Source organism: Neovison vison, chromosome 3, assembly GCF_020171115.1.
Source record: "Neovison vison isolate M4711 chromosome 3, ASM_NN_V1, whole genome shotgun sequence".
Lineage (NCBI taxonomy): Eukaryota > Metazoa > Chordata > Mammalia > Carnivora > Mustelidae > Neogale > Neogale vison.
Window position 1 is genome coordinate 74,367,352 of NC_058093.1, and position 27,953 is coordinate 74,395,304.

The 27,953-nt window shown below is 38.9% G+C and overlaps 1 protein-coding gene across 2 annotated transcripts; it reads left to right on the forward strand.

The window, feature by feature from the left end:
- Window positions 1–1,047: 1,047 nt before the first annotated feature.
- On the forward strand, window positions 1,048–27,635 carry PLEKHA3 (pleckstrin homology domain containing A3). Of its 2 annotated transcripts, none has more exons than XM_044242427.1 (8): window positions 1,048–1,323; window positions 5,712–5,828; window positions 12,217–12,330; window positions 14,918–15,054; window positions 16,580–16,744; window positions 20,617–20,660; window positions 22,714–22,829; window positions 25,576–27,635. In XM_044242427.1, the coding sequence occupies exons 1-8, from the start codon at window positions 1,284–1,286 to the stop codon at window positions 25,701–25,703; spliced, it is 861 nt and encodes a 286-aa protein (XP_044098362.1). In that variant the 5' UTR covers window positions 1,048–1,283; the 3' UTR covers window positions 25,704–27,635. The 2 variants fall into 2 exon arrangements, with proteins under 2 accessions (XP_044098362.1, XP_044098361.1); XM_044242426.1 differs by having other exon boundaries at window positions 1,049–1,323; window positions 12,175–12,330.
- Window positions 27,636–27,953: the final 318 nt, after the last annotated feature.

The following is a 27,953-nucleotide window of genomic DNA, read 5'->3' on the forward strand; positions in this document are numbered from 1 at the left end:
CAAAGACTATTTACCCAAACCAGAAAAGCTTCAGCGCAGGCCTGGATTAGGTTCCGGAAAGAGAGAGTTCGTTCTGCCTCGTGTACCTCGGCCCTGCTAAGCGAAACCGCAGCACCGAGCCTGCCTGGCGTAAAGCCTGCAGCATTTCATAAATCTGAATTATTGTCATTATGTAAGATGATCATTTCCAAACAGGATTTCTTAAAATCACAAAAGCTAGGGGAAAGTCTTTATTTCTAGAAAAAAAATAAATTCCAAAGTTTGGTTGCGTGTTTTCTATTCTAGATGAAGTCGTGGCTATCTAAGGTTAATTGTCGGCATGGTGACTGTTCTTGGGGCCCCTCACGGTTCCTTGCCGGAGGGCTCGTAGCGGCACCCCGAGGGGATATCTTCCTAGGAGATAATTTCTTGGGCTCTCTGAATTTGGGGAGGGTACGAGGGACACAGAAATAGGTAGTCTTTCACGTTCTTGAAACAACCGCCGGAAGGACCTGAGGCTCGGCGATAGGAAAACCTACCCCGCACCAGGACGTGTGCGCGGGCAGTTCGTCGGGGCTACGGGGGGCCGAGAGCGCCGCGGAGTCCCAGTCCGCCCGCCCGGGCTCGGAGGCTTTAGCCCCACCGCGTGGTGGGTCCATGCCTCCCCGGGGCGGGGGGAGAAGTGTGGGGAGCCCCCGGAGCGCCGGCCGAGGGCCTGAGGGAGAATGAGGAGGAGTCAGGCGGCCAGACTGGGAGGTGAAGGGTGCGCCGCGGCCGCCAGTCCTCTCCCGCAGCCTCCAGCGCCGCGACCCGGCAGCCAGGCCGCGCCCGCTCCTCCAGCCCCGCCGCCGGGGAGGGGTTTCCCGGGACGAGCCGGCCCCTTTCATCCAGGAAGTGAAAGCGACGTCGGGGTCAATGAAAACAAACGGGGAGCCCGGGGGGGTGGGAAGGAAGGCGGGCGAGGAGGAGGGAACGCCGGGGCGCGGGAGGGAACAGCCGTGTGGTGGACGCGCGAGCCGAAGGCGGGTTGCGGTCGTGATTTTGTCGCCGCCGCCGCCGAGGCTCGCCCGGGGATGTCTGAGTCCGCGCCTCGCGGCCCCCGAGCTTCACGCGGCGGCCGCCGCCCGGGCCTCTAAGGGCCGCCACGTCCCGGCGGCGCGCGCGCGGGCTCAGGGCGGCTCGGTGCCGGCGGGGTTGCCCGGGGAGTGCCGGGGCGGGCCGGGAGGGGCTGCCCAGGCTCCGCGCCTACCCAGCACCGCGGCCGGCGCCCGGCCAGGAGGATGCGCGGCGCCGGGCTCTGAAGCATGGAGGGGGTTCTGTACAAGTGGACCAACTATCTCACAGGTCAGAGGGCTCGGGTACCCGGCGGGGGAGTGGGTATTGGCGGGGAGAGGCGGGGGCCTCCGGCGGGTTTTTTTGGGGAGGCTGCGGAAAAAGAGGGTCAGGGGCCTTTCCGTCTCCTTGGCCTGCAGTGACCCTCGCGGAGAATGGGCTCCCTTGGCTTCCCGGGCTTAATCCTTCCCTCCGTCCCTTGTTAGAACTGGCCTCTGCAGGGGACGGTTCGAGACTGCGCACCTTCCTGGCGGTGGGAAGTGTGCCTGACCACTTCTTTCCCCATGTAATAATGCTTATTTCCTCCCATGGCTTCGGTAACAATTTCCAGTCACACTGCATGTGTTGTTGCAATCTCCATCCTTATCCACACTTGATTCTGCATTTTGTTAATAACTGAGTTGTCAGGGTGTAGGACTAGAATGGATCCTGTAAGATCAAGATTTAATTTTAGGGAAACTTTTCTATATATATATATATTTTTAATTTGTAGAACATTTTAGCACGGTTTATTTTAAAAGTTATCTTGTTAAAGTTGTTAAACTGTTCCCAGATAACATTCTCTTAGGAGTTGGTTGTCCGTGTGCTATCTTTATGTTTTGGAATTAAGGTAAGTGTGAGAAATAGTGGAGGACGGTACAGTATACAGAAGTGGAACAGTCAGTGTCACCCATGAAGCAGGTTGGAAGGAAAAACTCCCAAGAATCTGTGTTTCTGTAGAAATGAAAGATCAGCAGGGAAGGGGCTTTTCCGTGACACCAAGAGCCTGGCCCATTTAAAGACCCTTAATTCTGAGTTGTAGTGCCATCTCTGCCATCAGCCAACAGTAAGGATAAGTCACTTACCCACTCAGGATCTCAGTTTGTGAAGTACAGGATGGTCAATTAGTTTATCTTGAAAGGTGCCTTTCAACTCCAGAATTCCGTGGTCTCAACACATTAGAGGAAAGGAAGTGAGTTTAAAGGAAGATTAAGTAGCAAATAGATTTCTTGTTCTAGTGTAATATAGACATCTTGATTCCCTACCCACTTATATACTCTGCCCAACGTATTGAAAAGTTACCCAAAGTTAGCCTTGGTAACTGCAGGTACACTCAACTTGTGTCCACCCTGACCATGTGCAAAATCTGCCCATAAACACTTTAGGGCATAAGCATTGAGCTAGGGTTGCTCCCTCCTTCCTTTCTTCCTTTCTTTCTTCCATCCTACCTACCTATCTTTCTTTCTTTTTCTTTTTCTTTTCTTTTTTCTCATTTTCTTTTCTTTTTCTTCTTTCTCTTCCCTTCTCTGTCTCTTCTTTCTTTCCGATTAATTAGAACGCTAAAGCCTGATTTATAGCAGCAAATGCTTTAACATTTATCATACATGCATGTTTTATTTTGCTCATTTGACATTTGCTCATTAAAATGTCAAACAGTTTGTTTCTATAAATAACATGTTTTAGCAGGAAGCTTTTAAAAACCAAGGTATGTATTTTGTTCTTAAGCATTTTTTTGGGGCAGTTGTGAGAACAGTTACCCTGTTTACTTGAAATACGGTATTAACTTTAAAGACAGTGGTTTCTATGCTTTGAGATGCAAATGATCATCTCATTGCAAACTTTCATAAGCATAGTGTCTACAGTGTCTTGGGAGGAACCACTTAATGCTAGCCTAGAGCAATGGGTGATTACTGACATGAGTCATAATTTATTCCTGGAGCGAAATGTGGTCTTGGTGGCCATCTTTCTCATCTAGGGCACTGAGCACCAGCTGGTTGAGCTTTTAACCACATGTGCTTAAGCTTTTAGTCTTTGCAGAGCATTTAAGCTAACTGCTAGTATGCATTGTAGAAGCTTGCTGAAAGGAGATCTTTGTTTGGAAGAATTCCATTTTAAAAATATAAATTTGACTTGGTGGCATGATGATTATTAATTTTAGTTCATCTTAGGTCAGAAGAATGAGCAGCTGTTCATACTGAATGATGTTGAAGGAACTTTTTAGTTTCATGACAGTGTTCTTTGAGATTGTGTTCTTTGTAGAGAATAAGGATTTCAGTAACATTTGGTAGTTGGAGATAAAACGGAAGTTGTTTTTTTTAAAGAATGCCTCTGAATCTTTTTCAAAGAGATATAGTCCTTTGTTATATAAATGTGTGAATCAATTAGATTGTTTTAATTAAACATTTCTTCACAAAGGTGTGTAGAGATAACAGTCTCAATTATTTTATTAAGCATGATCACCTTTCAAGTTGCTGCAAATTATAAATGAGTCATTTTACTCATTTGTTTTAAAGAGATATTGAATCTCAATAAAGAAGGCTTGGGGCGCCTGGGTGGCTCAGTGGATTAAAGCCTCTGCCTTCAGCTCAGGTCATGATCCCAGGGTCCTGGGATCGAGCCCCGCATCGGGCTCTCTGCTCTGCAGGAAGCCTGCTTCACCCTCTCTCTCTGCCTGCCTCTCTACTTACTTGTGATCTCTGTCTGTCAAGTAAATAAATAAAAAATCTTAAAAAAAAATTATTAAAAAAAATTATAAATAAAGAAGGCTTACAAAATCACAGTTTGTCTTATAGGCACCCTGGACCTGGGGCGGAGTATACTTTTACCACCCTGCTTATAATTTGTTTGCCACAGTGAATTAGTGAATTAGGAAAGTTAATGTTTTCACCATTTCTGTACATACTCAATATACAACATATGCTCATGCAATATATTGCATATCTTTACTCTCATGGATAACATGCAATATCTCACTTTTCTAGTATTTAATCACTGGTTTAATCATTGATACATTTTTTTTTTTTTTAAGCACCTGTTATGTGCCAGGCACATTCTAGGTGCTGGGAATATAATGATAAACAAGATAAAGTTCATGTACCAAAAGAACTTAACGTTTTAATTTGCTAGGCCTTATTAGGAGTTGTAGTGTTTCATAATAAGAATTTTTTTAGTGTTTGAAATGTATTTTAATTATTTTGGATATCCAGCTTTCTGAACTGTATTATGACATTCTCTCTTCTGAAATTTAACCTTTTTATGATGACTCGATCCTGTCATTTCACAAGTGTTACAGGAAAGGCCATTTGGGGAGATAAGTCCTGCGTTTGTATCGGGGGTAAGAATGAATCTCCCATCTGCCACTGTCTTGGTACTCTTTGGCCCTGGAAAAACTGAATTGATTAAGCATATAGCAGGCTGTGTCTAATGTGACCAGGCTGAATTGTGATTTAATAGTTACAGAAAGAACAAGGAGAGTCACACTGGCTTTAGTGAGGCACTGTGGTCATGGTCACTCTGTTATTAATCAGTGAACTGTTGTAAATTAGTAGCATGCTTGATAAGATTTTAGGGGTCACTGAGTTTGGCTTGTAAGAGTAACAGTTGAACTCTGAGGAAAGCCATCAACCTCATTCTCAGCTTTGCCTTAGAGCCAAGTCTGTGACAGTTGTGTGATCTAGTCACTGAGTAAACACAAATGAAATGAATGATTGCAGTTTCTAGCATTTCTGCCTGAGCTGTGTACAGCAAGGCAAGGAGAGAGGGAATGTAGGAAATCCATGTTATCGCCACAGAATATGCAGCTTCTGTGGAAGAGATTAGGATTCATTCAACACTCACTTGTGTAGGGGAGTTTGCTTAGGCTACATGTAGAAGAGGGAAGGTCACATTGCAGAATTGAAAGGCTGAGTGGCACCTGAGAGGTCATCTTGTTCAATCGCTCATAAAGACTGAGAATTTTTGATATTTACTGAAATGGAAGAATTTTTTTCAGCTTATCTAACTAAAGAGTGAGAATAGAACTAGGGCTGGAATCCGTGTTTCTGTTGCTTTTTTCATTATGTTGAAACCCAACTCTGTTCCCTTCAGGAAAAGGGGGAAGTCATGTTTTATCCTGTGTAGGGTTATTATAATATTATATTATTATAACATTATTGAGGATGAGTCTCATGGGTTGTTAATAAGAAGGTCGTGAGTCAGAATACAGGTATTACTCCCTATATTTATGCTGACCGACAGATTTCTGGAGAAGGCTCTCCTAGCAAAGTGGGATTGCGGCAAGAACATTTTGGATAAGATTTGGCCATTAAAAATTTCATTGTCAGGGGCGCCTGGGTGGCTCAGTGGGTTAAGCCGCTGCCTTCGGCTCAGGTCATGATCTCGGGGTCCTGGGATCGAGTCCCGCATCAGGCTCCCTGCTTGGCGGGGAGCCTGCTTCCTCCTCTCTCTCTCTCTCTGCCTGCCTCTCTGCCTACTTGTGATCTCTGTCTATCAAATAAATGAATAAAATCTTTAAAAAAATTTCATTGTCAGAATGTTACTTTAGAACCAAGAAAACATGGATGACAAATCTTAGAAATCATAGATTTCTATGTGATTAAAGTAATTTCTTACTAATATTTTGTTATTTATAATCTTTGTAGGTTGGCAGCCTCGTTGGTTTGTTCTAGATAATGGAATCCTGTCCTACTATGATTCACAAGATGATGTTTGCAAAGGGAGCAAAGGAAGTATAAAGATGGCAGTTTGTGAAATTAAAGGTAAGTGAATACATGGAATTAGAGAAACTTGAAGTTAGGCAAGTAAAGCATTCTTCATTGTCTAAAAAGAGGAAAAAAAGCATTTCTAGTCCAATAGAGATCTTCTTTTATTTTTATTTTTTTTAAAGATTTTATTTATTTATTTGACAGACAGAGATCACAAGTAGGCAGAGAGGCAGGCAGAGAGAGAGGAGAAAGGAGGAAGCAGGCTCCTCACTGAGCAGAGAGCCTGATGCGGGGCTCGATCCCAGGACCCTGGGATCATGACCTGAGCTGAAGGCAGAGGCTTTAATCCACTGAGCCACCCAGGCGCCCCCAATAGAGATCTTCTAATATCATCTATTTGCTTAGTAATTAAGAGTGGCAGTTAGCATTATTAAGCGCAGTTTTTTACATTTCTCCTTTTATACATGTACTTTGAATCAAAGTTCAAAAATCTCAGTGTTGGTCTTCTAATTTGGACCTGAAAAAAAGTCTCTTGGGGATGCTATTTCAATAGCATACAGAGTCCGCAAGTGTTTTCTTTCATTATCATTGTAAAGGTATTGTGAAGATTAGAAGCTGAGCTTTGAGGATGATGAGGCAGGGCATCTGGCTGGCTCAAGTTGGTAGAGGTACAACTCTTGATCTTGGGGTCATGAGTTCAAGCCCCACGTTGGGCATAGAGCTTATTTAAAAAAAAAAAAAAAAAGCTGAAGATAATGAGGCAAGCTCTGTATGGTTTTTGATAAAACAGAGTCATAAACTCTGGTTCTTTGCTGAATCAGAGATAAGCTCTTCTGGAGAATAGAGATATTTTCCTTTTCTTCCAAAAGAGAAGAAATAAAGTGATAGGTCATGCTGTAATTTTCATGATGGAAGGTTTCATAGACCATTGATTCATTTGGACATGTGATTGGGCTGTGTGGGGGGGGTTGAGGTAGGTAGGGAGAGATCAGACAAAATGATAAAAAGTACTGAATTCTTTAGAGAATTGAAGGAAAAACTAAAACACTAGAGGAGTGAATATTAAACACCTACAGGCCTTTTTCGTTTTTCCTCTGTAGCTTGGATACTTGTCCTTCCTGAAGAGTACTTCTTTTGACACAGTGAGCTCTTGGTCATAGCTGTCAGACACTTCAGAGTAATCTCACTGCTCTGTGCATTTTCTTATTTAGATTAAACCAAAGCAGCAGCTAATGCGTTCCGTTATATTTTCCAGGGCTGGACCGCTAAATTTGTGTGGTATCGTGGTAGTTTTTTGTATGATTTAGCCATGGAGACAAAATAGAATTTTCGCTTGCTACACATCTGGTTCTTCACATTCATTTAAGACTTCCTTCCACTGGGACTCTTTCAACAGCAGTGATTTATAACTTGGGGTAGATCAGTGTCATCCAGGGAGCTTTCTCCAAAATGCACATGTCTGCCAAGTGATTGTAACATGCTCCCGGTAGTTGAGAATTACTGTTGTTCTAATGGAAGGAAGTCATGGCTATCTAAGGTAGAGAAACACTTCAGCCTAGTTTTTTTTTCATCTTCCCTGAAATATATGTGGTATAATTTTGTTGTTTATTTTTAACAAACATACTGAAATGTATATCAATAAGTGTTAGCTTTCCAGGCACTCACTTTTGATGTACTTATTTTTAATTGCACCATCATCACCTGTAACACTTCAGAACTCCTCTTTAGAATTACCATATGGGGGCCCTGGGGTGGCTCATTCAGTTAAGTAGTTGCCTTTGGCTCAGGTTATGATCTCAGGGTCCTGGGATCAAACACCACATCAGGCTTCCTGCTCGGCAGGGAGTCTGGTTCTCTGTCTGCTGTGCATGCGTGCGCTTTCTCTCTCTTGCACATAAATAAATAAAATCTTAAAAAAAAAAAAGAATTGCCTTATGAACCAATTTATAAATTGCACAAGAAAAGCACATTCAAAGCATGAGGTTTTTTTTTGGTTGTTGTTTTTTTGTTTTTTGTTTTTAAGATGATGGTTTTGTCTTATTTTATTCCCCAGATTTGATTCCAAATGATATTTGGTGAGAGTCAGAAATCAAACTACAAAGTTCAAAGATTCTCCACCCTTGGAAATATTTAAAAAACTTAGTAGTAGAATCCCAAGTCAATTCTAAAATGTTTCAAGCTATGGCAGCATTTTTGCTGTTGTTGTTTGTTGGAAGTAATCATTCTATTCAAGAATAACATACAGAAAAGGGATTAGATCTTAAATATTCAGCTCGAAGAATGTTTACAAAGTTCACACACTCATGTAATCATCAATCAGATTAAGAATTCAAATATTAGGGGCACCTGGGAGGCTCAGTCTTTTAAGTGTCTGCTTTCAGCTCAGGTCACGATCCCAGGGTCCTGAGATCAAGCCCAACATCCGGCTCCTTGCTCGGCGGAAAGCCTACTTCTCCCCCTCCTACTCCCCCTGCTTGTGTTCTCTCTCTTGCTGTGTGTGTCTCTGTCAAATAAATAAATAAAATCTTAAAAAAAAAAAAAGAATTTGGATATTATCAGTGTTCCAGATGCTGGGATATTATCCTGTCTCCTCAACCACTAATCCCTCTAAAAAGTAACCATTAATCTTTTATTGCCATAGAGAAATATTGTCTACTTTTGAACATTTTATAAATGGAATAAATCAGTATTTTGTGTGTGTGTTGGCTTCTTTTACTCAACATTGTGGAATTCATCCTTGTTCTGTGTAATGGTAGTTCAATCATTCGTATTGATTTGTAGTATTTCTGCTGTATGAATATCCCACAATTTGGCTATCCATTTTAGTATTGATGTGTATATATGTTTTTCCATTTGGGATTATAGTGAGTAAAGCTGCCACACAGATTCTTTTTTTTTTTTTTTTTTAAGTTTATTTATTTATTTATTTGACAGAGAGAGAGAGAGAGAGACAGAGATCACAAGCAGGCAGAGGCAGAGAGAGAAGCAGGCTCCCCGCTGAGCAAGGAGCCCGATGCGGGGCTCGATCCCAGGACCCTGAGATCATGACCTGAGCTGAAGGCAGCGGCTCAACCCACTGAGCCACCCAGGCGCCCCTGCCATACAGATTCTTATATATTTCTTTTGTTGAACATATGTATGCATTTCTCTTCAGTATATATCTGGAAGTGGAGTAGAATTGCTGAGGCATTCTGTATTCATACATTTAGTTTTAATAGAATTATAAGGAGAAAATTATTCTTGACACTTGCTCGTAAGGCTGACTTTATTCAGGTCTCTTATGATAGGTATAGGGGCTACTGCAATGGGGTTTTGCAGTAGGGGATAGAGATTGGGCTCAACTTTGAATATGATAAGAAAAGTGGAAATTTGTAGCCAAGGATTGGAGGGGGGAGATTGGTGGATGGAAAATTACTAAGAGAAGACATCAGGGAATAGGGGCCATTCTGGCTAAACCGATCTTAAGGAATTCTTGCTGAAGGCCGGCCAGGGTGATCAGATATTACCTGGAGTATATTGGGGGTAGAGGAAGTTGTTCAGACATGGGGGGTAATCAGATATCGATGGTGGAGGATTCTAGCTAAACTGACTTAGTGGAATTCCTGCTAAAATTGGACCCTGTAAGGACAGAGATGGAAGCCCAAGGTCAGGCCCAGTCAAGCAGAGGGAACCTGACTGAAGTTCGATCAAGGAGAGAAACTTTGTCACAGATAATGCCAAACTGTTTACCAAAGTGGTGGTATCAATTTATTCTTGAACTAGCAGAGCACGAGAGTTCCAGGTGCTTTGCATTCGTTCCAAAACTTGATTATTAGTTTAAAATTTTTTGAATATTTTTAGTGTATATAATGGTATCTTGTGGTGGTTTTAACTTGTATTTCTTCAATAACTGATGATGAGGTTTTTTTTTTCAGATATTAATTAGCCATTTGAACATTTTCTTCTTTTGGAGTCCCTTTTCAAGTCGTTGACCTAATTTCTACATTGGGCTATCTTTCATGTTGATTTGTAAGAATTTTTTATATAGTCTGAACGAGTCTTTGTATTGTGAGGATCTTCTTCTACTTTGTAGGTTGCATTTTCTTTCTATTAAAGGTATCTTTTGATAAACAAATTCTTAATTTCAATAAAGTCCAATTTTTCAGTTTTTAAAATCAGAGCTTTTTATGTCCTGCTTAGGAAATCTTTTGTGCTCGCGTTGGCAGCACGTATGCTTAGGAAATCTTTTTTCTTTTTGAAGGCTTATTGTTTTACCTTGTCCATATTAGGTCTGTGATTGACTTAAAATTTATTTTTATGTATGGTATCAGCAGGGGTTAAGATTCATTTTTTTCTTATAAGGATATTCAATTGACTGAATATCAATTATAGAAAATAGCAACCTTTCACCTAGTGCACCTTAGGAATGTCTTTGTCACAAGGTGAGTGACCGTGTACATTGGGTCTTTTTCTGGACTGTCTTTTGTTCCAAGGACCTGCTTTATATCCTTGTGCCAATATCACACTGTCTTAATTTCTTTTAGCTTTATACTTCCTCGTATCTGATAGTCTCAGTCTTCTAACTTTGTTCTTTTTCAGGATTGTCTTGGCTATTATTGGTCCTTTACATTTCCTTAATGCATATTAGAATCTGCTTATAAATTTCCACAAATGTCTGCTAGAATTTTGACTGGAATTGTATTGAATCTGTACATCAATTTGGGAAGAATTGTGTTCTTGACAGTACTGAGTCTTATGATCTATTAACATGGTATATTCCTGTATTTAATTAGGTTATTAATTTTAATGATGTTTTACAGTTTTGCATATAGAGGTCTTGTCCATTTTATGCTAAAGAATTTGATATTTTGGGAGCCTTGTTCTTAGATTTGTTGTCTTCTCAGGTGACTACTTTGGAGGAGACAGCCTTGGTTAATACACCAATTTTGGTATGTTTTAAAAGGAGTCATGTTTGAGCATCTGGCTGGCTAAGTTGGTGGAGTGTGCAACTCTTGATCTCAGGGTTGTGAGTTCAAGTTCCACACTGGGCATGGATCCTACTTAAAACAAGAAAAAAAAAGGAGTCATCTTATTTTCATTTGTAGCAACAATTATTAGAAATTTGAGGTTTGTTTTCTTTTGAGGTAGCTATTGATACTTTCACTAGTATTAACAAGTAGCCAAAAAAGAGTTACTCTTGGAGTGTGGGGGTTTTATCCTACCTTGGAAATCTTTTGCACCCATCATTGAATGTTACATATTTATGTATTTCACTATCCATGTCCAAGGATGGTCTTTTTTAGTAGAATAATAAGCTAGCCAAGCTTTTGTGACACTATTTGCCATAGTACCTAGTCAGTATTTTCAGTAGTTAATCATATAAATTAAGGCTTCTTCCAGACTTTCAGGGCCCCTGAAAATTTGGCTCAACTCAGCTTGTCCATTCATGAATATCATTACCATGTAATACAACACAAGGCTCTATTTAGGCTTGTCTCCTCCCTACGTATTGTGTTTATTTCCTCATCTAGGCCTTTTTTATGCAGTTTTTCTCTTAACTAAATCCTACTGTTGTCAAATCCTTCTTCCCAAAGGCTTATTTCCTACCTTTTCTTACTTTTTCTCAGTTCAGTTACATCTTCATACCAAAGAGTTTATCATTTAGTTGTTTTGATTATTTTTAGTGTGTCAGTTTGTTTCCCTGGCTAAAGTGTCCGCTCTGATAGAGCAAAGACTCCTTTCTTTCTACTCTCCTATTTCCCCCCTCTACCGTCACTCCTTTGAGCTGAGTAAATACTTGTTGATTAAGGACGATGTAGCACAAATTTAGTCTTACAACAAGGATTGAGGATTGGCTCACTATAATCCTTGATTAGTTCTCTTTTGTCAGAGTATCAAGGGTCGGGGGTGGTTTAGGAGAGCAGGGAGGATGGTAGGAAAGAGAAGGTCTCAAATACTCATGCTTATGATGTGCCCTTAGTTGAGGACTGCTGTGCTAATGGAAGGTGGCCTTAGCTACCATGTATTGGGCTTCTTCTGAATGTCAGGCACTGTCCTAGGTTTGGGGGATAAAACACAGCCTTTGCTTTCAAAGAAATCAGTAAAACCTGTGTGATAAGTGTGACAGTGCCTGTGTATCAAAAGTAGTATAGGCAACCCCCAGAGAGGGAGTTTTTTAGTTGTCAGTGCTGTTTTCTCTTTCTCTTGCCACCACCACTTTGGCACCCTGCCAGCATGAATATATGTGAGCATGTGGTTTTGCGAGGCCACTAGACAGCCCTTTAGGGAGAAGCAATGCCTGCACCCTGAAGCTCGACTTCTTGTTTTAGGTGTCTGAAACCTCTAACACTGTGTACGATTGATTGTTTGAGTCTCCCCTAATTAAGTTCATGACGTATTTCCCCCATGTTTATCATCATAGTCCATTCAGCAGACAACACAAGAATGGAATTAATCATTCCAGGCGAACAGCATTTCTACATGAAGGCGGTGAACGCGGCAGAAAGACAGAGGTGGCTGGTTGCTCTGGGGAGCTCCAAAGCCTGTTTGACTGATACTAGGACGAAAAAAGAAAAAGGTAAACTATATATTTTTCTTTTGTGATGAGAATATTTTCTTAAACATAAGTGTATAGTGTCTTGTGCACTTTTAGTCATCTGTCCTAAAGACATAATCAGAAATGTAGAAGAAGTATCTAAGCAAGGAACATGCTTAGATACTCATTATAGTAAAAAAAAAACCTTGTGAACAATGCAAAGGTTGAAATTTAGGGGAACAGGTCAATAAAGTATAGGCTGTTATAAGCTGATATGTAGCCAGTAAACTGTTTGCAAGGAATTTTAATAATGTGAGAAAATGCCCAACATTAAATGATAATCGGAAAAAAGCAGGATTCAAAATTACATATCCATTCATTGGTCAGCTCAGGAAAGCTATGTAAAATTGGTCAAGTTGTTACCTTTGGAAGGGTAGTTTGTAGGAAGGAGACTTATTTTTCATGCATAGGGCCCCCTGCTCAGCGGGGAGTCTCCTCCTTCTCCCTTTGTCCCTCCTCCTGCTCATGCTCCCTCTCTCTAATACATAAACAAAATCTTTAAAAAACATATTTATATTTTGGGAGTGAGTTTGCAGTTGTTTGATTTTTCTTTTCTATTTTTTTGGAGTATATAATACTTCTAATATAATTATTTTAATAATTAAAAAATACTAGGAGTTAGGTTACTGAAAACAAGTAAACTATGGGTATTGAAAAATGAAAGCCTAGAATTGAATTTTAATTCTTTAAAAATATATGAAAGAACATCATGGGTAGAGTATGGCTAAGGGTAGGATAAGAAGGAATGGAAATTCACAATAGCCAAAAGGTAGAAATAACCCAAATGTCCATAGACAAAGAAAGAGATAAACAAAATATAGTATTACACATACAATGGAATAGTATTGAACATTTAAAAGGAAGGATATTCAGACACATGCTACAACATGGGTGAATCTTTTAAGGTAAGTGAAATAAGCCAGTCACAAAAGGACAAATATTATACGATTGCACTTACTGGGATACCTAGAGTAGTAAGATTTATAGAGATAGAAGGCAGAGTAATGGTTGACCGGGGCTAGGGGGTGGGAGAGATGGGGCTTTATTGTTGAATGGATGTAAAGTTTCAATTGGGGAAGATGAAAAAGTTCTAGAGATGGATGATGGTAATGGTTGTAGGCATTATGAATGTACTTAATGTCACTGAAGTATATACTTAAAAATGGTTAAGACAGTAAATTTCATTGTATGTATTGTACTGTAGTCGGAAAAAAAAAAAAAGGAATGGACTTAAATTTGAGTAGAAACTAATTTAGGTTAGGTCAAATGGGCAGATGGAGCTGGTTTGGTCCACTGTGGCTAGAGTGGCTTTGTGGCTAGTATCACAAAGCTGTGCCACTGATTCAGGGTATAGGGAGAAATGGGAGGATCTACTACATGTATTTTTCCCTGCTTCCTCTGCTATTTACACTGCTAGTTTAGAAGGTATTGGTAAGTAATGACTGGGACTATGGCTGGATATTTACTCTTTCTGGACATAGTAAAGAAAAGAAAGTAAGTTCTTAATAAAACCATTCTGAAAACAGTATAATATGAAGACGAAGTTATGGAAGGAACAGAAGAAAATAGATGTTTATATGATAGTTTTAACTACATAAAAATGAAAAACTTCTATGTTAAAATGCACAATAAAGAAAACTGAAAGACAGCAGATAGATATGGAAAAGGGCATACAGTATATAGGAAGGGAAAAATTGCCATCTTTAATGTGTAAGAACTTTCATAAATTATTAATTTGAATATTAAGAAGAGAAAACAACATTACAACTGGAAAAACGTGTAAAGGTTAGAAAAGAACATTTACAAAAGAAGAAATATAAGCACTTTTTAAATGAAAGATGAGTAATGGAATGAGAATATTCTGGATAAAATATCCAATGGTTGGGGCTCTTGGATAGCTCAGTTGGTTAGGTGACCAACTCTTGATTTGGCTCAGGTCAGGATCTCAGGGTAGTGAGATGAAGCTCTGAGTCCTGTCAGGCACCATGCTCAGTGTGGAGTCTGCTTGAGGTTCTTTCTCTTTCTCTGCCCCTCTGCCACTCACATGATTTCTCTCTCTCTCAAAATAAATAGAATCTTCTTTTAAAAAGATTTTCTTTATTTACTTGACACAGAGAGAGAGAGATAGAGAGAGACAGTGAGAGATGGAACACAAGCATGGGTAGTGGGAGAGGGAGAAGGAGTCTTCCCACTGAGCTGGGAGCCTGATGCAAGACTTGATCCCAGGACCCTGGGGTCATGACCTGAGCTGAAGGCAGATGCTTTAAGAGTGAGCTACCCAGGCTCCCTAAAATAAAGAAAATCTTAAAAAAAGATCCAGTGGTCATCACCCTGACTCTGGAAATTAATCTACGTAAACTTCATGTCAGATATATGACTCCCATTTTTTCCCAGTTGTCTGAAGAAATGGTATTTCTTCAAGACCCTTGTATCCTATTTCCAAGAGCTCCCACCTCGTAAGCTATAGGTATTTATATCTATTGCCTTACTTTTTAAATGATTCCATTTGTTTTATTGCTCAAAGGATATGAAAACAAACTAAGTGAATGTTTATATATGTTCCCTTCAGAAATAAGCGAAACCAGTGAATCACTGAAAACCAAAATGTCTGAACTTCGCCTCTACTGTGATCTCCTAATGCAGCAAGTTCATACTATCCAAGAATTTGTTCATCATGATGAGAATCATTCATCTCCCAGCGTGGAGGTACACAGAAATGATCCCTTTATGTCTGGTTATGCTTTGTAATACCCTGATGGGTGAGGTTCTTCCCAAGGGGTGACAGAGAAGCATTTTCTAAATGAGCTATTTTTAGCTACTCTGAGCTGTCCCTACTACAGACTCTGGATATCTGTAGGATCTTCTAGATTATATCTGTGCTACCAGAGGAAAGCAGGAAGCAGCACATTTCTCTGGGAAATCAAGGCATATTTTTGCAGCCAATCTGATGATTTGGAGGTTGGGGTGGGAAAGAAGCATTCCAGACTTTGTTTTCCAGACTGGAATCATTAGGCAACCGCTATTCTCTTTCTTTTGGTATACAAGGCCCCAGTTTCAGTGACTGAGAGTTGATAATTTAGCTATTATCAAAGAACTTTTAAAAAGTGCCCTGGAAGAGTAATTCAGGAATCAAATTTCAAATTTGTGGGGCCTGGCTCTGAAATAGGTTCACACTTTCTGATAAAAGAGGGTCAGTGGGCCCTCTTCTCTGGGTGAGAGGCCGGCATGGTTCCCAGTCTCCTTCTACCTGATTTGGGAAAAATGGGATAAGAAATCTTCCTGTCCCTCCCGTGGCCTTCTCCTGGTGGGAAGTAATCTTCTGTGAGGTCACCTCTGGTTGCAGGCACGTGAAACCAGAAGGGCATTTACTGTTTCACCATAAGCTCTCTGGAGGTAGGTGCCCTCACATTTGCTCCGGCAGCTCTGTGGTGGTATCGAGGACGTGGGCTTGTTCTGTCCTTCCACTCTGCCGTTCTTGGTGTATTCAATTTTTCCCCTCTGCCCAAGGCTTCAGGGTGACTTCCTCCTTCACAAAGGTGAGCAGGCAGTTGGGATAACCAGAGTGGAAAAAGACCTCAATTTGCTGTCCTGGGCTTTTATCCAGGAACGAAAGTCTCAGCAGCTCCTCAGTGGACTTATTTATTTATTTGGTCTGGGTCAAAGGAAACTGAAGAAATACCAATATTTGACAAAGGGTCATGGACTAACCATGACTGGCTCAGACCAGTCTGTATTCACCCACCAGGGTCAGGACACATTGCTGTCCCAGAAAAAAAAAAAAAAAAAAAAGATTGGGGTTTGTATTCTACCAAGGAAGAAGTGGGAGAAGGGGTTGGAGGTAGGTGCGAATTGTGCTTGCCACTAAGTAACTAAGTAACTCTCAGGGTGTTCTACTGCTGTGACCTCCTTCAGAATTTGGATGCTTAGGAAATTACTGTTTAGTTAGGTTTATCTAAGATACATTTTTATACATAGTTTTTAATACAATTAGTATTTGGTTTAAATGCAAAACTTATTTTTTCTTAGACTCTAGTTCATGTATTCTTTGCTTGATAGGCATTTCTTATTCATGTATTGCTTTAATTTTCTAAGGTAGTATATTTTGAGTAGATTTGCACATAAGTTAGTAAGATGTCTGTTGGAGGTAATGTTTAGTCACTTGATTAGAACATAGTGCATGATTCCATGTAGTCGTGTGTGAGTCTGTTCAACTCAGTGCATAATTTTTCAGAACATGAATGAAGCCTCTTCTCTGCTTAGTGCCACGTGTAATACATTCATCACAACACTTGAGGAATGTGTGAAGATAGCAAATGCCAAGTTTAAACCTGAGATGTTTCAGCTGTCCCATCCGGATCCCTTGGTTTCTCCTGTGTCACCTTCTCCTGTTCAAATGGTTAGGAATTGTTTTTGTTTTTGTTTTTGTTTCCAGTGATGTTGCATGTTTGTTTCTGTTTTTATTTTTAAGGGAGGAAAGTGGCAGTGGGAGAGAAATAGTCAACAGATCGAATCAACAGATCTAACATCTTCGGTGTTGGAGCCTCTCAGCTCTTTGGAGTTAGAATGTGCCAAGGTCCTGATTGCCTCCCCTTGGAGGACCATGCCATTTATCCCAGCATGCTGGGGAAATATTAAAATGTTCTGTGGGTGTTGGGTCACAGAAGAGGTTGGGGGCACTGCTCTCCTTGGGATAAAATGAGGGATAAAATTAAGCAAAGGGATAAAATCAAGCAAATCTTAAAGGAGTTGTAAGGAGTTTGAAGCAACATGATATAGGGAAAACAGTATTTTGTAGTCAGTATTTGGATTTGAGCCCTCTGAGTAGGCAAGGTCCTTAATCTCTCTGGACCTTATTTTGTTCGTCTCTAAAATAAAGGGTCTCCTCCATCAGTGGGTCATTGCAAAGGGGCTGACCTGTTTTACACAGGTGCTTTTTTTAGTTTCTTTCCTTCTGATTGCCCTGAACAACCAGTACTCTTTGCTGGGGGCAGTGGACTTGTCCTTCCCAAGCTAATAAACTCGCTCAGGTAAGCTATACAGAACTCCCAGGTGAGACAAGAGTTTGATGAAACTTTTACATTTCTTTCATCCAGGTGTTTTCAGGAATATATATTTGTATGTATGTGTGTGTGTATATATATACACACACATATATGTATGTATGTGTATATGTGTGTACATATATCTATATATACATATATATGTACACTTTTTTGAAAAAGATTTTATTTATTTGTCAGAGAGAGAAACAAGCGGGGGCAGTGGCAGGCAGAGGGAGAAGCAGACTCCCTACTGAGCAAGGAGCCCAATATGGGACTTGATCCCAGGACCCTGGGATCATGACCTGAGCCGAAGACAGACGTTTAACCAACTGAGTCATGAAGGCATCCCAAGAGCCCTTTTATAGAAGGAAGAATGCCTCCTGGTACTATTTTAGCAATTTCTTGAAGGCTTATTTGTTAGAAGAAGGAATAGGGTACAACTTACTTATTTCTAGGTTCTTTTATCCACCCCGGCCAATTTAGCAATATGAGATTAAGTAAAGATTATTACCTGAATTTATTTAGATCATTGTTTTCTAATCAATGTATGATGCACTAATAACGTCCCCTGGGACAGGCATACTATGAAAATGGGTTCTATGGGAAAATTAAATTGACAAATGCTAGATTAACTTGAATGAATTGGGTTTCTCTGTCATAGGACTTCTTAGAACCTCTTTTATGCTAACATGTATTATGAATCTCTGAGGAGAGGTGGTGTGTCTTGTTTCTGAAATTTATTTGACCCTTCTTTTGAATAAAATAAGATGTTATTTTTGAATAACATCTCATAGGACAGTAGTATTCAGTAGAACAGTTTGACAATACTGCTTTATAAAACAATTATGAAATAACCTATATGGTTGAACAAGAAAAGATATTTTGAGATGGGTGTGTATATATTATAGTGTTATGTTCCTAGGTTGGGCATGGTCAGGATGGTGTGGTGGTAGATGTTTGTTTTAGGACTGTGTTCGTGAGATTGATACATAAGGGCTACATGGTTTTTTAAGGTGTTAAGTACAGACTTTACTACAAATTCTACTGTATTTGACTTCATAAAATCAAATGCAATAAAACTGCCTCAAAACTGCCTTTTTTCCATGAAACAAGATGGGATAGGGAGGGAGACAAACCATAAGTGACTCTTAATCTCACGAAACAAACTGTGGGTTGCTGGGGGGAGGGGGGTTGGGAGAAGGGGGGTAGGGTTATGGACATTGGGGAGGGTATGTGCTTTTGGGTAAATTGGAAGGGGAGATGAACCATGAGAGACTATGGACTCTGAAAAACAATCTGAGGGGTTTGAAGTGGCGGGGGTGGGTGGGAGGTTGGGGTACCAGGTGGTGGGTATTATAGAGGGCACGGCTTGCATGGAGCACTGGGTGTGGTGAAAAAATAATGAATACTGTTTTTCTGAAAATAAATAAATTGGAAAAAGAAAAAAGAAAAAAAAATGAATAAATAAATAAATAAATCTTAAAAAAAAAAAAAAACCTGCCTTTTTTTTTGTATTCGATTTCTGAGGAAAATGCCTTCTGTTACAAATGCTCTGTAGTTGAGAGAGGTCATATGTATATTTTATGTCTAAGAAACTATAATAACTGTCCGTTTTAAGCCAAAACCTTTTATCAGTAGCAGCAGTACAGGAAAGTCCAATAAGCTAATCTAAAAAATACTGGCTAGGGACTATTTATTTGTACTTGCTTTGCCATTTTATTTCATATATCAAGCAAAAATTATGGCATATGATAATTAGTTCTGGAGGCACAACATGGAAAAAAGTTCAGACAGTCTTTTTGGGAAAATCTTTTTTTTTTTCTTTTTAATAATATGAGTAAATGGAAAATAAAGCTATGAAAGATTTGAGAATTCTAGAACTATTTCAACTGATTTTTTAAAAATTTATTTTTTTTTTGACAGAGAGATCACAAGTAGGCAGAGAGGCAGGCAGAGACAGGGGAGGAAGCAGGCTCCCTGCTGAGCATAGAGCCGGATGTGGGGCTTGATCCCAGACCCTGGGATCATAACCTGAGCCGAAGGCAGAGGCTTTAACCCACTGAGCCACCCAGGTGCCCCTAAACTGATTTTTAAATTACTTTATGTAGTTAATCTTATTGTGTCCCTTCCTAGAATAAATATGCATTCGGTTTTATTTCAAATCATAATCAGGAGTTCAAACAGTCGTCATTTGACCCACAGATCGAATAATAATTGTAGTTGGGATGTCCTTAGGTGAGTAATCCCAAAGGACTTGACTTCTGTTAAAGGAGATGTTAATGTCCATCTGCAGCTTAATGTCAATCATATTAGTGTTCCTGGACTATAAATTGGGTTGGTCATATCTGTTATCATTTTAGCTGGGACTTCTTTGAACAGCTGGTGGCTCCTGTTACAAATACAGCAGGCATTTACATAACTCAGATGTTAGACTTGGAACTGTAAGACCCTTGGGCCCCTGCTTGTAAAAGCAATTGACCTTATCCTGTAGTATAAACTTTGCTTTTCAGCTGCCTTGCTAAACATTGAAATAATCTGTTTTAATTGGGGATCTCCTTCAATTTTTTTGGTGGAATAGTTGGATCTTTTAAATTAAATTTGTTATTTGTCATATTTATTAGTGCTCTTAATTATGTTTTTAAAAATTACTTTAAAATACATGTTTTAGGGACCTATTTGAGACTTAGGATTCTTCTTCTGAGTTCTTTAAAGACTTGAGTTACTAATGCCATCTTCCATGAAAACCATACTTTAGAACATCTGTGTGACAGCTACCTGAATAATGAATTATAAAGAGAAGCTTTGCTACCAGGTTCTTTTCCTGGCCTTTAAGAAAAAGAGAGGGAGAGATATTAGATTATTTTCTGGCTTGCTATATATTCCTTTAAATAGTATGGTTTTTTGGGTTGGTTATATACGTTTTTATATTTTTATATATAAGCACACACTCAGACACATATGATACATATGAAATTTGATTTTTATTACTGAGGAAATAATCTAGCATGTTTCTGATATGTGTTGAGAAAGATTCCAATTAATGGTTATTAGGGACAAAGCTTGACATTGTGCTGATAGTGTTGCTTGAGTTTGTAAAAGATAAATTTCTTGGCCATCTTTTCCTCTGAGCAGATTTGTGTTAATTATAATAATAATAATAATAGATCAGAACTGTATTATTCTCCTTGGTGTATGGATTAGGCTCATTTTCCTTTTCTATTTCTAGATGAAGCGTTCTGTCAGCCATCCTGGTTCTTGCAGTTCAGAGAGGTAAAATAAACTTTTCTTCTAATCAAGTTCTCTCAAAATTATACCTACTCAGAGAAGTTTTTTGGGCCTTTAACACGAAGTCATGTGGGTTGGCAACTTTTTGAGCAGAGCCTGGTTCTGATTTGCTTAGCATTGTATCTAAGTATAGGGCCTAGCCCCTGTAGGTAGTCAGTGAAGATAAAAATGAGTGAATAAATTCACCAGCAAGGTAAACACCTGGTCAGCTCTTGTTCCTTTTTTTAATGTTTGAAATTATATCAAATGATTGTTGTAGAAATCCATTTTGAGGTACTGGGGGGTCCAAAGCTTAGGCTTACTTTAGAACAGCTTTCTCTAGTCTTAACATTCATTCTGATCTGTTGTTTTGTTAAGAGTTAAAGATATTATTGAAAACCAATTGATACTTTAAAGTATATATTCATAGCAACACATTTAAGACATTTATCTTCTAGATAGATCTTGCTAATATCCCAGGCTACTTACTTAAGTGTTCTTTATCTTGGTAGGTCTTTTAAGTTGCTCTGATTGGTTCTTTGGAAAACAATGAAATTGTAGTGGCATTAGCTTTTATTTCTCTACATTAAGAAAAAGTGCTAACTGAGCCCTTAGTATTGTCACTCCCCCCCACCCCCCACCATGAGTATGTAACCTCTGAACTATCTCGTGCTCAGAGGAGCCCTGTGATGTGTACATACCTGATCCTGTCGGGGAGTGAAGAGATTCACCAGTTAAGTAAAAGCTTGATCCCTTTTACAAACTTATATTTGTGATAGATATTTTTCTGAACTGTATTTTATCCTTTCTACCTTATTAGATAAAATATAACTAGAATTTAAAAAAAAAAATGGGCTGGGTATCACAACCTGAGATCAGGACCCTGAAGTCAGAACCTGAGCCAAAACCAAGAGTCGGATGCTTAACCAACTGTGCCATGTGGGTGCCCCACGTAGGTGCCCCAAATATAATTAGAATTTTAAAATTATATTTTCTCAATAAATCAGGATAGTCATTACAAACAGTAATGTTGAGCTTTCCATATAGTGGTAGCTGAAGTGCTGTTGAGTGGTGCCGATTTGCTTCTGTGCTGGATATTTTAGATTGATTTTTCTAGCTTTCTAAGCTATTATTTATTTATTTATTTATTTTTGTTAATTTGTTTGAGAGAGAGCACGAGCGAGAGTTGGGGGAAGGAGCAGAGGGAGAGGGACAAGCAGATTTCAGCATTAAGTGGGAAGCCAGACACCAGGGCTCAGTCTTACCACACTGAGATCACGGCCTACCTGAGCTGAAATTGACAGTCGATGCTTTCCTGACTGAGTCACCCAGTCGCCCCACAGACTGCTTTTTTTAAAAATAGTTTTCGTAGCCTCTATTTGCCAGGGCTATTTGTTTTTGCTGCTGTCAGGGAGCTGACGTCTAGCATGTTCTTGCCTGCTTGCTTATCCCCTTCACGCTGCTATTTTTGATCAGATATGGATTGACACTAGATACATGCACTTGTGAAGTCATAACTTTTGGTTTTCAAACATTTGTTAACCATCTGATATGTCTACGGTCTCACTGGACCCTTCTCTGTAAAAGAAGTTGCTTTCTTTTACTCCCTTTATATTTAGTTTGGCTCAGAGGTCTTATTCTTCAGGTTACCAGCTGGATTCTAAATGATTTGACTTACCTGTGGCCTGACCTCGGAAGGAATCAAAAGTTGCTAAAATAAAAATTTGGAAATAAAAATAGTTCCACTTTCGTTTAAAGAAGTAATTTAAAACTCCAGTTAAGGGGTGCCTGGGTGGCTCAGTCCATTAAGTGTCTGACTCGATTTCGGCTCAAGTCATACGTTCAGCGTCTTGAGACCAAGGCCCATGTCTGGTTCATGCGGAGTCTAGAGCTTGCCCCAGATTCTCCCTCTCCCTCTGACCCTCCTGCCCTACCCGCATCCTCCACTGACATGTGAGCTCACTCTCTTTAAAACAAACAAAAAAAAACCCCACTCCAGTTGAGGGTATTATCATTTGTTTAAGGCCTTACAATGTATTGCATTTTACTTACTTTGTAGGAGTAGCCACTCTTTAAGAGAACCAGTATCTACACATCACCGACTCGCCCAGCGCCGCCGAAGAACCTACTCAGATACAGACTCTTGTAATGATATTTCTCTTGAAGACCCAGATAGTGAGTTAAATGGGGCTCTGTCTCTTTCTTTGGCTTATTCTCCAGAATTGTTGTGGTGCCCTCTAAGCGTTGAAATAAATGAAGGATACTGAGAGTCAACACTGTACTTTGCCCTTGGATTCATTCCTTAATTCAGAGTCAGGCAAACAGCACCCAATCCACAGAAGCTCATACTTCCTCTTACAGACACCTTTGTTATTAACCAAGAAGTGCTGAATACATCCATGTAAGTGCCCTATTTTTGATTTATAGATATAACATCAAAAGATTTCTTTCCACTACATTTTAGTAATCTCTTAGTAATGTTCTTTTTTTTTTTTTTTTTTCTTAGTAATGTTCTATTCCCACTCTATTTGCATTTCAAAACCATTTTAGAAGAAAGCGTGAATTGTGGCTAGGATTCTAGGGGAAAATAAAGGCAAGGTCTAAGTTCAGAGAAGAAAAATCAGCATTGTTACTTAAATAATTTGAAAGGGCTAAATTTTTCAGGTGGTGGTGGTGAATTATGGTAGCATTTATTTCTGTACCTTTTTCTCCCTTTTTCTTTAAAGAGGCAACATACTGTGATTGAATACTTTAGGAAAGGTTTTGTGATTTATGTTCAAATTTAGTTATTTTTCTCTTCAGAGAGAAAGCTTTGAAAGTATGTCCGAAAATCTAGTTAGACAGTAGTGACTGTGATTTCTAGTGAACACAAATAGGGTCTTACTATTACGACTCCATTAGCAGACTTTTGCTTTTTGGAGTCTTTACTCTTGACCATGAAACATGTGTGATGGAAATTACATACAGTTACTACTTAGGGGATAGGTTGTGTTCCAAGAATTTGTAAGTCTGTTGTTTGGAACACAGATTTTATTTCTCTTGTGGAAATGACATCATAAATAGTGTTTAGATTTCTTTAGGTTGCCTGGAAGAGCCCAGCTAATTCACTTTGATTAACATTTGTTTTACTGAACCAGAAAGTTAAAGGGGTTTAATGAGAGGGGAAGATAGTTTGTGAAGATGGTGGAGATTAGAGAGGGACTGCTGGTCATTTTCAGATTTTTAGAAGATGATGACATCTTTTTTTGTTGTTGTCCATTTTTCTTACAGAATACTGTAAGAGCACTACTCTATGCTTATTGCCATTTTTGAATTTAAGTTGGGATAGTGGGTGAAAGAAGGAAGGAAAAGGGGTGAGGGTGGGAAGGGGGAAGGAGAAAGAAACTTTTCCAGGCCAATTTAGTACAACTTGGAGGAGATAAGAGGAAGAGGGTTAGAGGTTAGGTGTGGAAAGAAAAGTTACCAGAGGCAAGTAGCGTAGATTCTGATTTACTTTGTTCTTTCTGGTTTACGTGACTCTTTGAGTCTAGAGCCCATGAAAGGGTTCTATATGCTGCCTTGTACTTTTCTGTAGATGCTCTCCTTTTTACTCTAAGGGGATCATTTTCATTTGTGACGGTGAAAGTAATTTTTAAAAAAATCCAGCCATTTTTCTTAGCTCTCTTATAAGCACCCCGGTTTTGATTTTTGAAAACAATTTCCATAAGCTCTCAGTGCGCTTGCCTGAGTCCATTTGGCATTCCTGTACTAGCTGTTAAGGAGTGTAACAGAACCAGTCACACATACTGCACACACACACGAACATCTCTGTTTATATAAATACATGTATCTCAGGTCTCTAGGTCAGAAGTTTTATCCTTAGATTGCCTTCTGTTTATCCTAGAGTTCAGTGTCTCAGTCAGTTGATAAAGTGGAGACTGCATTTTATTTTTATTTTATTTATTTTTTTTAAAGATTTTATTTATTTATTTGACAGAGAAAGATTACAAGTAGGCAGAGAGGCAGGCAGAGAGAGAGAGGAGGAAGTAGGCTCCCTGCCGAGCAGAGAGCCTGATGCGGGACTCGATCCCAGGACCCTGAGATCATGACCTGAGCCGAAGGCAGAGGCTTAACCCACTGAGCCACCCATGTGCCCTGGAGACTGCATTTTAGTGCTCTTCTTTAGAAAGTACGTGTTTTGCAGTTGGGCAGTCTTGATGGCAGCCCCACTAAGAATATTTATCCCCAAATTTTCTTTTCCTTGAGAGAGAAAATGCCTTCTATTTTTTATTCACTAGATTTAAGAAAATTATAAAAGTGTAACTGTTCATGGTAAAATCAAATACCATGTACATATAAAAGCGCAGTTGTTTTGGGGTGGGGCCATGCCAGGGCTCTCAGCAACAGCTCTGTGAGTTGTATTCCACATGGAAATATAGGGACTCCTGGTGACCGGTACCTTGCCAGCTTTGCTCAGGAAGTCTTTCTATTACCAGTTGTGTGATCTTGGGTTAGGCATGTAACCTTTTTTGAGTCTCATTTTTTTGTTTTTTGTTTTTCCCTAGAAAACAAGGGGGGATACTAACAGCATTACCACAGTCAGGCTGAAGAAGCTATAGTTAACCAAGACCACATTCACTTCAGCACATATTTCTGACTGCCCGTTATGTGCCAACTGTGCTTCTAGCAGTGAGCAAAACAGATACCTCTACTTCTGGTAGCTTCATAATTTATTTCCCTAACTATGAAGTTTCTCCTTATGATTGCCAATAGCAGGAAAGTGAGATTTTTCTCTACCAGGCAAACAGTCAAAACATTAATAGGAAGCTGAAGGAGTTTCATGTCCCTAAATAGGAAATTTAAAATGTTTTTTTTTTTTCCCCACAGGGAACTGGAGTTCATATCGATAGGATGTTTAACCGTTTAATTAATTTCTTCATAGGACCTGTTCACTGTTCAAGAAATACACTCAATGGAGATTTGACATCAGCAACAATTCCTGAAGAAAGCAGACTTATGGCCAAAAAAAAATCTGAATCGGAAGATCCTCTTCCATCCTTCTCTTCCTGAGGAAACAGAAGTGTCCAACTTCCTCTAAGTATTGCTATGCAAAAGCTGCTGTAATTAAACTATGTTATAGGGAGTAGTTTTTCCCTTAGGATTTCTCTGCACTTTATAGAATACTGTAAAACAAACAAACAACAACAAAAAAACAACCCACATACCTTTGAAGTGTATTTTATCTTTATATAGTTTATTTGCAAGAGTATTTTCCTAATAACTTCACAGTATGAATGTGCATCTTTTCTTTTTTTTTTTTTTTTAAACAAATGATGGTGTAACATTTTGACCTCCATAAGGACAAATGTAGATATTTTTCTAAAAAACTGTGAGGGACTGACAGATGAGTCAGTGTGTATTGTAGCTTATAAACATGAAATCTTAGAAACATAAGGTTTCTGTTTGACAGAAGTGTGATATATGTAACTTGTGCCATGGACCAGACGGTCACTTTACCCCAGCTAAAAATGAGTTACAATAGCAGCTTGATGGAGATTCTGTTGTATTCCTTTAAGCAAAAGGACACATTTAATATTCTAAATATTTTTAGCCCAAATACCGTGACATATTGAGGATTTTTTAAAAACCAGACTGTGCTGTCCTTCATATGTGAAGTTGACACTACTGATTTGTCAATACCAAATGTTAGGTTAAAGTATTTAACTTTTATTTATTTTTCTGTTGCATCAAAAAAATGATTGCCTCCTAACTTTTATGACCTACCAAATTTAAGATGTGTATACATTGTTATTTACATTGTTCTAGAAAAGAGGTAAATGTTGTAGTGACCTTGCTCACTTATACCAGAGAAATAAATGCCTTTCAATGGAAGAGGATTTTAGTGCTTTTTTTCCTAAAATAGACATTAAGCTGCTGTTGTAAGGTATTAATGTTTGCAGCTGTAGACTATCTAGGGACACTTTTTTATTTATGACTATTTATACAAAAAAGGAATTCTGTCAAGGTGACTGCTCTACACCACTTGAGAATGGCATTATTTAATTAAAGAACGAATAGCATTTTTTGGTAGTGCCTGTCCTACCTATTGTCAGTGTTTGCCTTGTAAACTGTTTCTGTTTTGTTTTTTTTAAATTCATTTTGGAGGGATGGTTTTGTCCAAGGTCTTGGATGAGGAGCACTTTAAAACAAACTGGTTTGGTGTTTTTAAGTTAATCACATGTTTAATAAATATATGGTTTTTGCATTCAAACTCCTCATATAATACATTGTATTTTTTATATTATTGATATTCTGTCTAATCTTTATCAAGTGCTATTAGTGTTCTTTATTGCTTTGGTTTTGTTTGTATATTTTTTTGGTTTGTTGCACATTTTTTGAGGCATATTTTTTGCTTTGTTGCCTATGAGCTTAGAATAGTGTGGCCGATTTCACTTTAAATTTTTCTCATAGATTTATGTGGGACTTTTTTTAAAAGAGTTAATATTTGGTATTTACTTCACTAAAAATAAATCTGTAATTATAAGTTTAAAATGGACATAAACAATCTAAATACATTAATATTCATTTAGATAAACTGTATGCTACTTAAAAGTATTTGTGATTTTAAATAGCACACAAATCATTAGACTATCTTAAGTGGAATTGTTTTCTGCTCATATGTTGTATTTCATATGTTTGATTTGAGAAAATTTTAATGATGTAAGTTTCATGTTGAGTGAGTAATCAGAATTTTTGCTTTTTTTTTTTTTTGTGGTAGTAAGAATTTGCATAGTGATTAGATCATGAAAGTCAAGGTGCTACTGATAGGGCGTTTTCAGGTTGGTATTTTTTTTGTTTTGAACCAGTAGGTTTATAATGAAAACACTATACCAGGCTTTTGAACTCATAGGAAATAAATCCATTTTTTATTGCTTTATCCAAAAAGATGAGTTCTTGAACAGTTTTCTGTAAATATTTTTTAAAATAAAATACTATCATTTCTGGGTCGCATCATTTTTTCCCCCTTGAAATGGGTGCTTTGAACAGGTGTTGCCATATTCCTCAAGTATGGCTTTTATTGTTACTGGAATCTGCTTTTTCCCCTTAGGAACCAACACATTTGTGAAATCATTTTTTGGGGGGAGTATAAATGTATCCTGAATGACATCTAGATTTGAATTAGTGACTTGATAGCATGAAGCAACCTGTAAAGCCTCAGTGAACCTTGGGTTTTGAGGAGCCCTGTGTATGTTCAAGTATGTCCTGACTTTTCTGAATTGTAAGAAAAAGGTAAACCAAATAAGAACAATTCTATAAGAA

Bases quoted from the DNA above. Each gene is read 5' to 3' on its own strand.
- PLEKHA3 (XM_044242426.1), top strand. From the start codon at position 1,284: ATGGAGGGGGTTCTGTACAAGTGGACCAACTATCTCACAG. The intron at 12,331-14,917 runs GTAAACTATATA...TGTTCCCTTCAG, and splicing joins TAGGACGAAAAAAGAAAAAG to AAATAAGCGAAACCAGTGAA. The intron at 15,055-16,579 runs GTACACAGAAAT...ATAATTTTTCAG, and splicing joins ATTCATCTCCCAGCGTGGAG to AACATGAATGAAGCCTCTTC.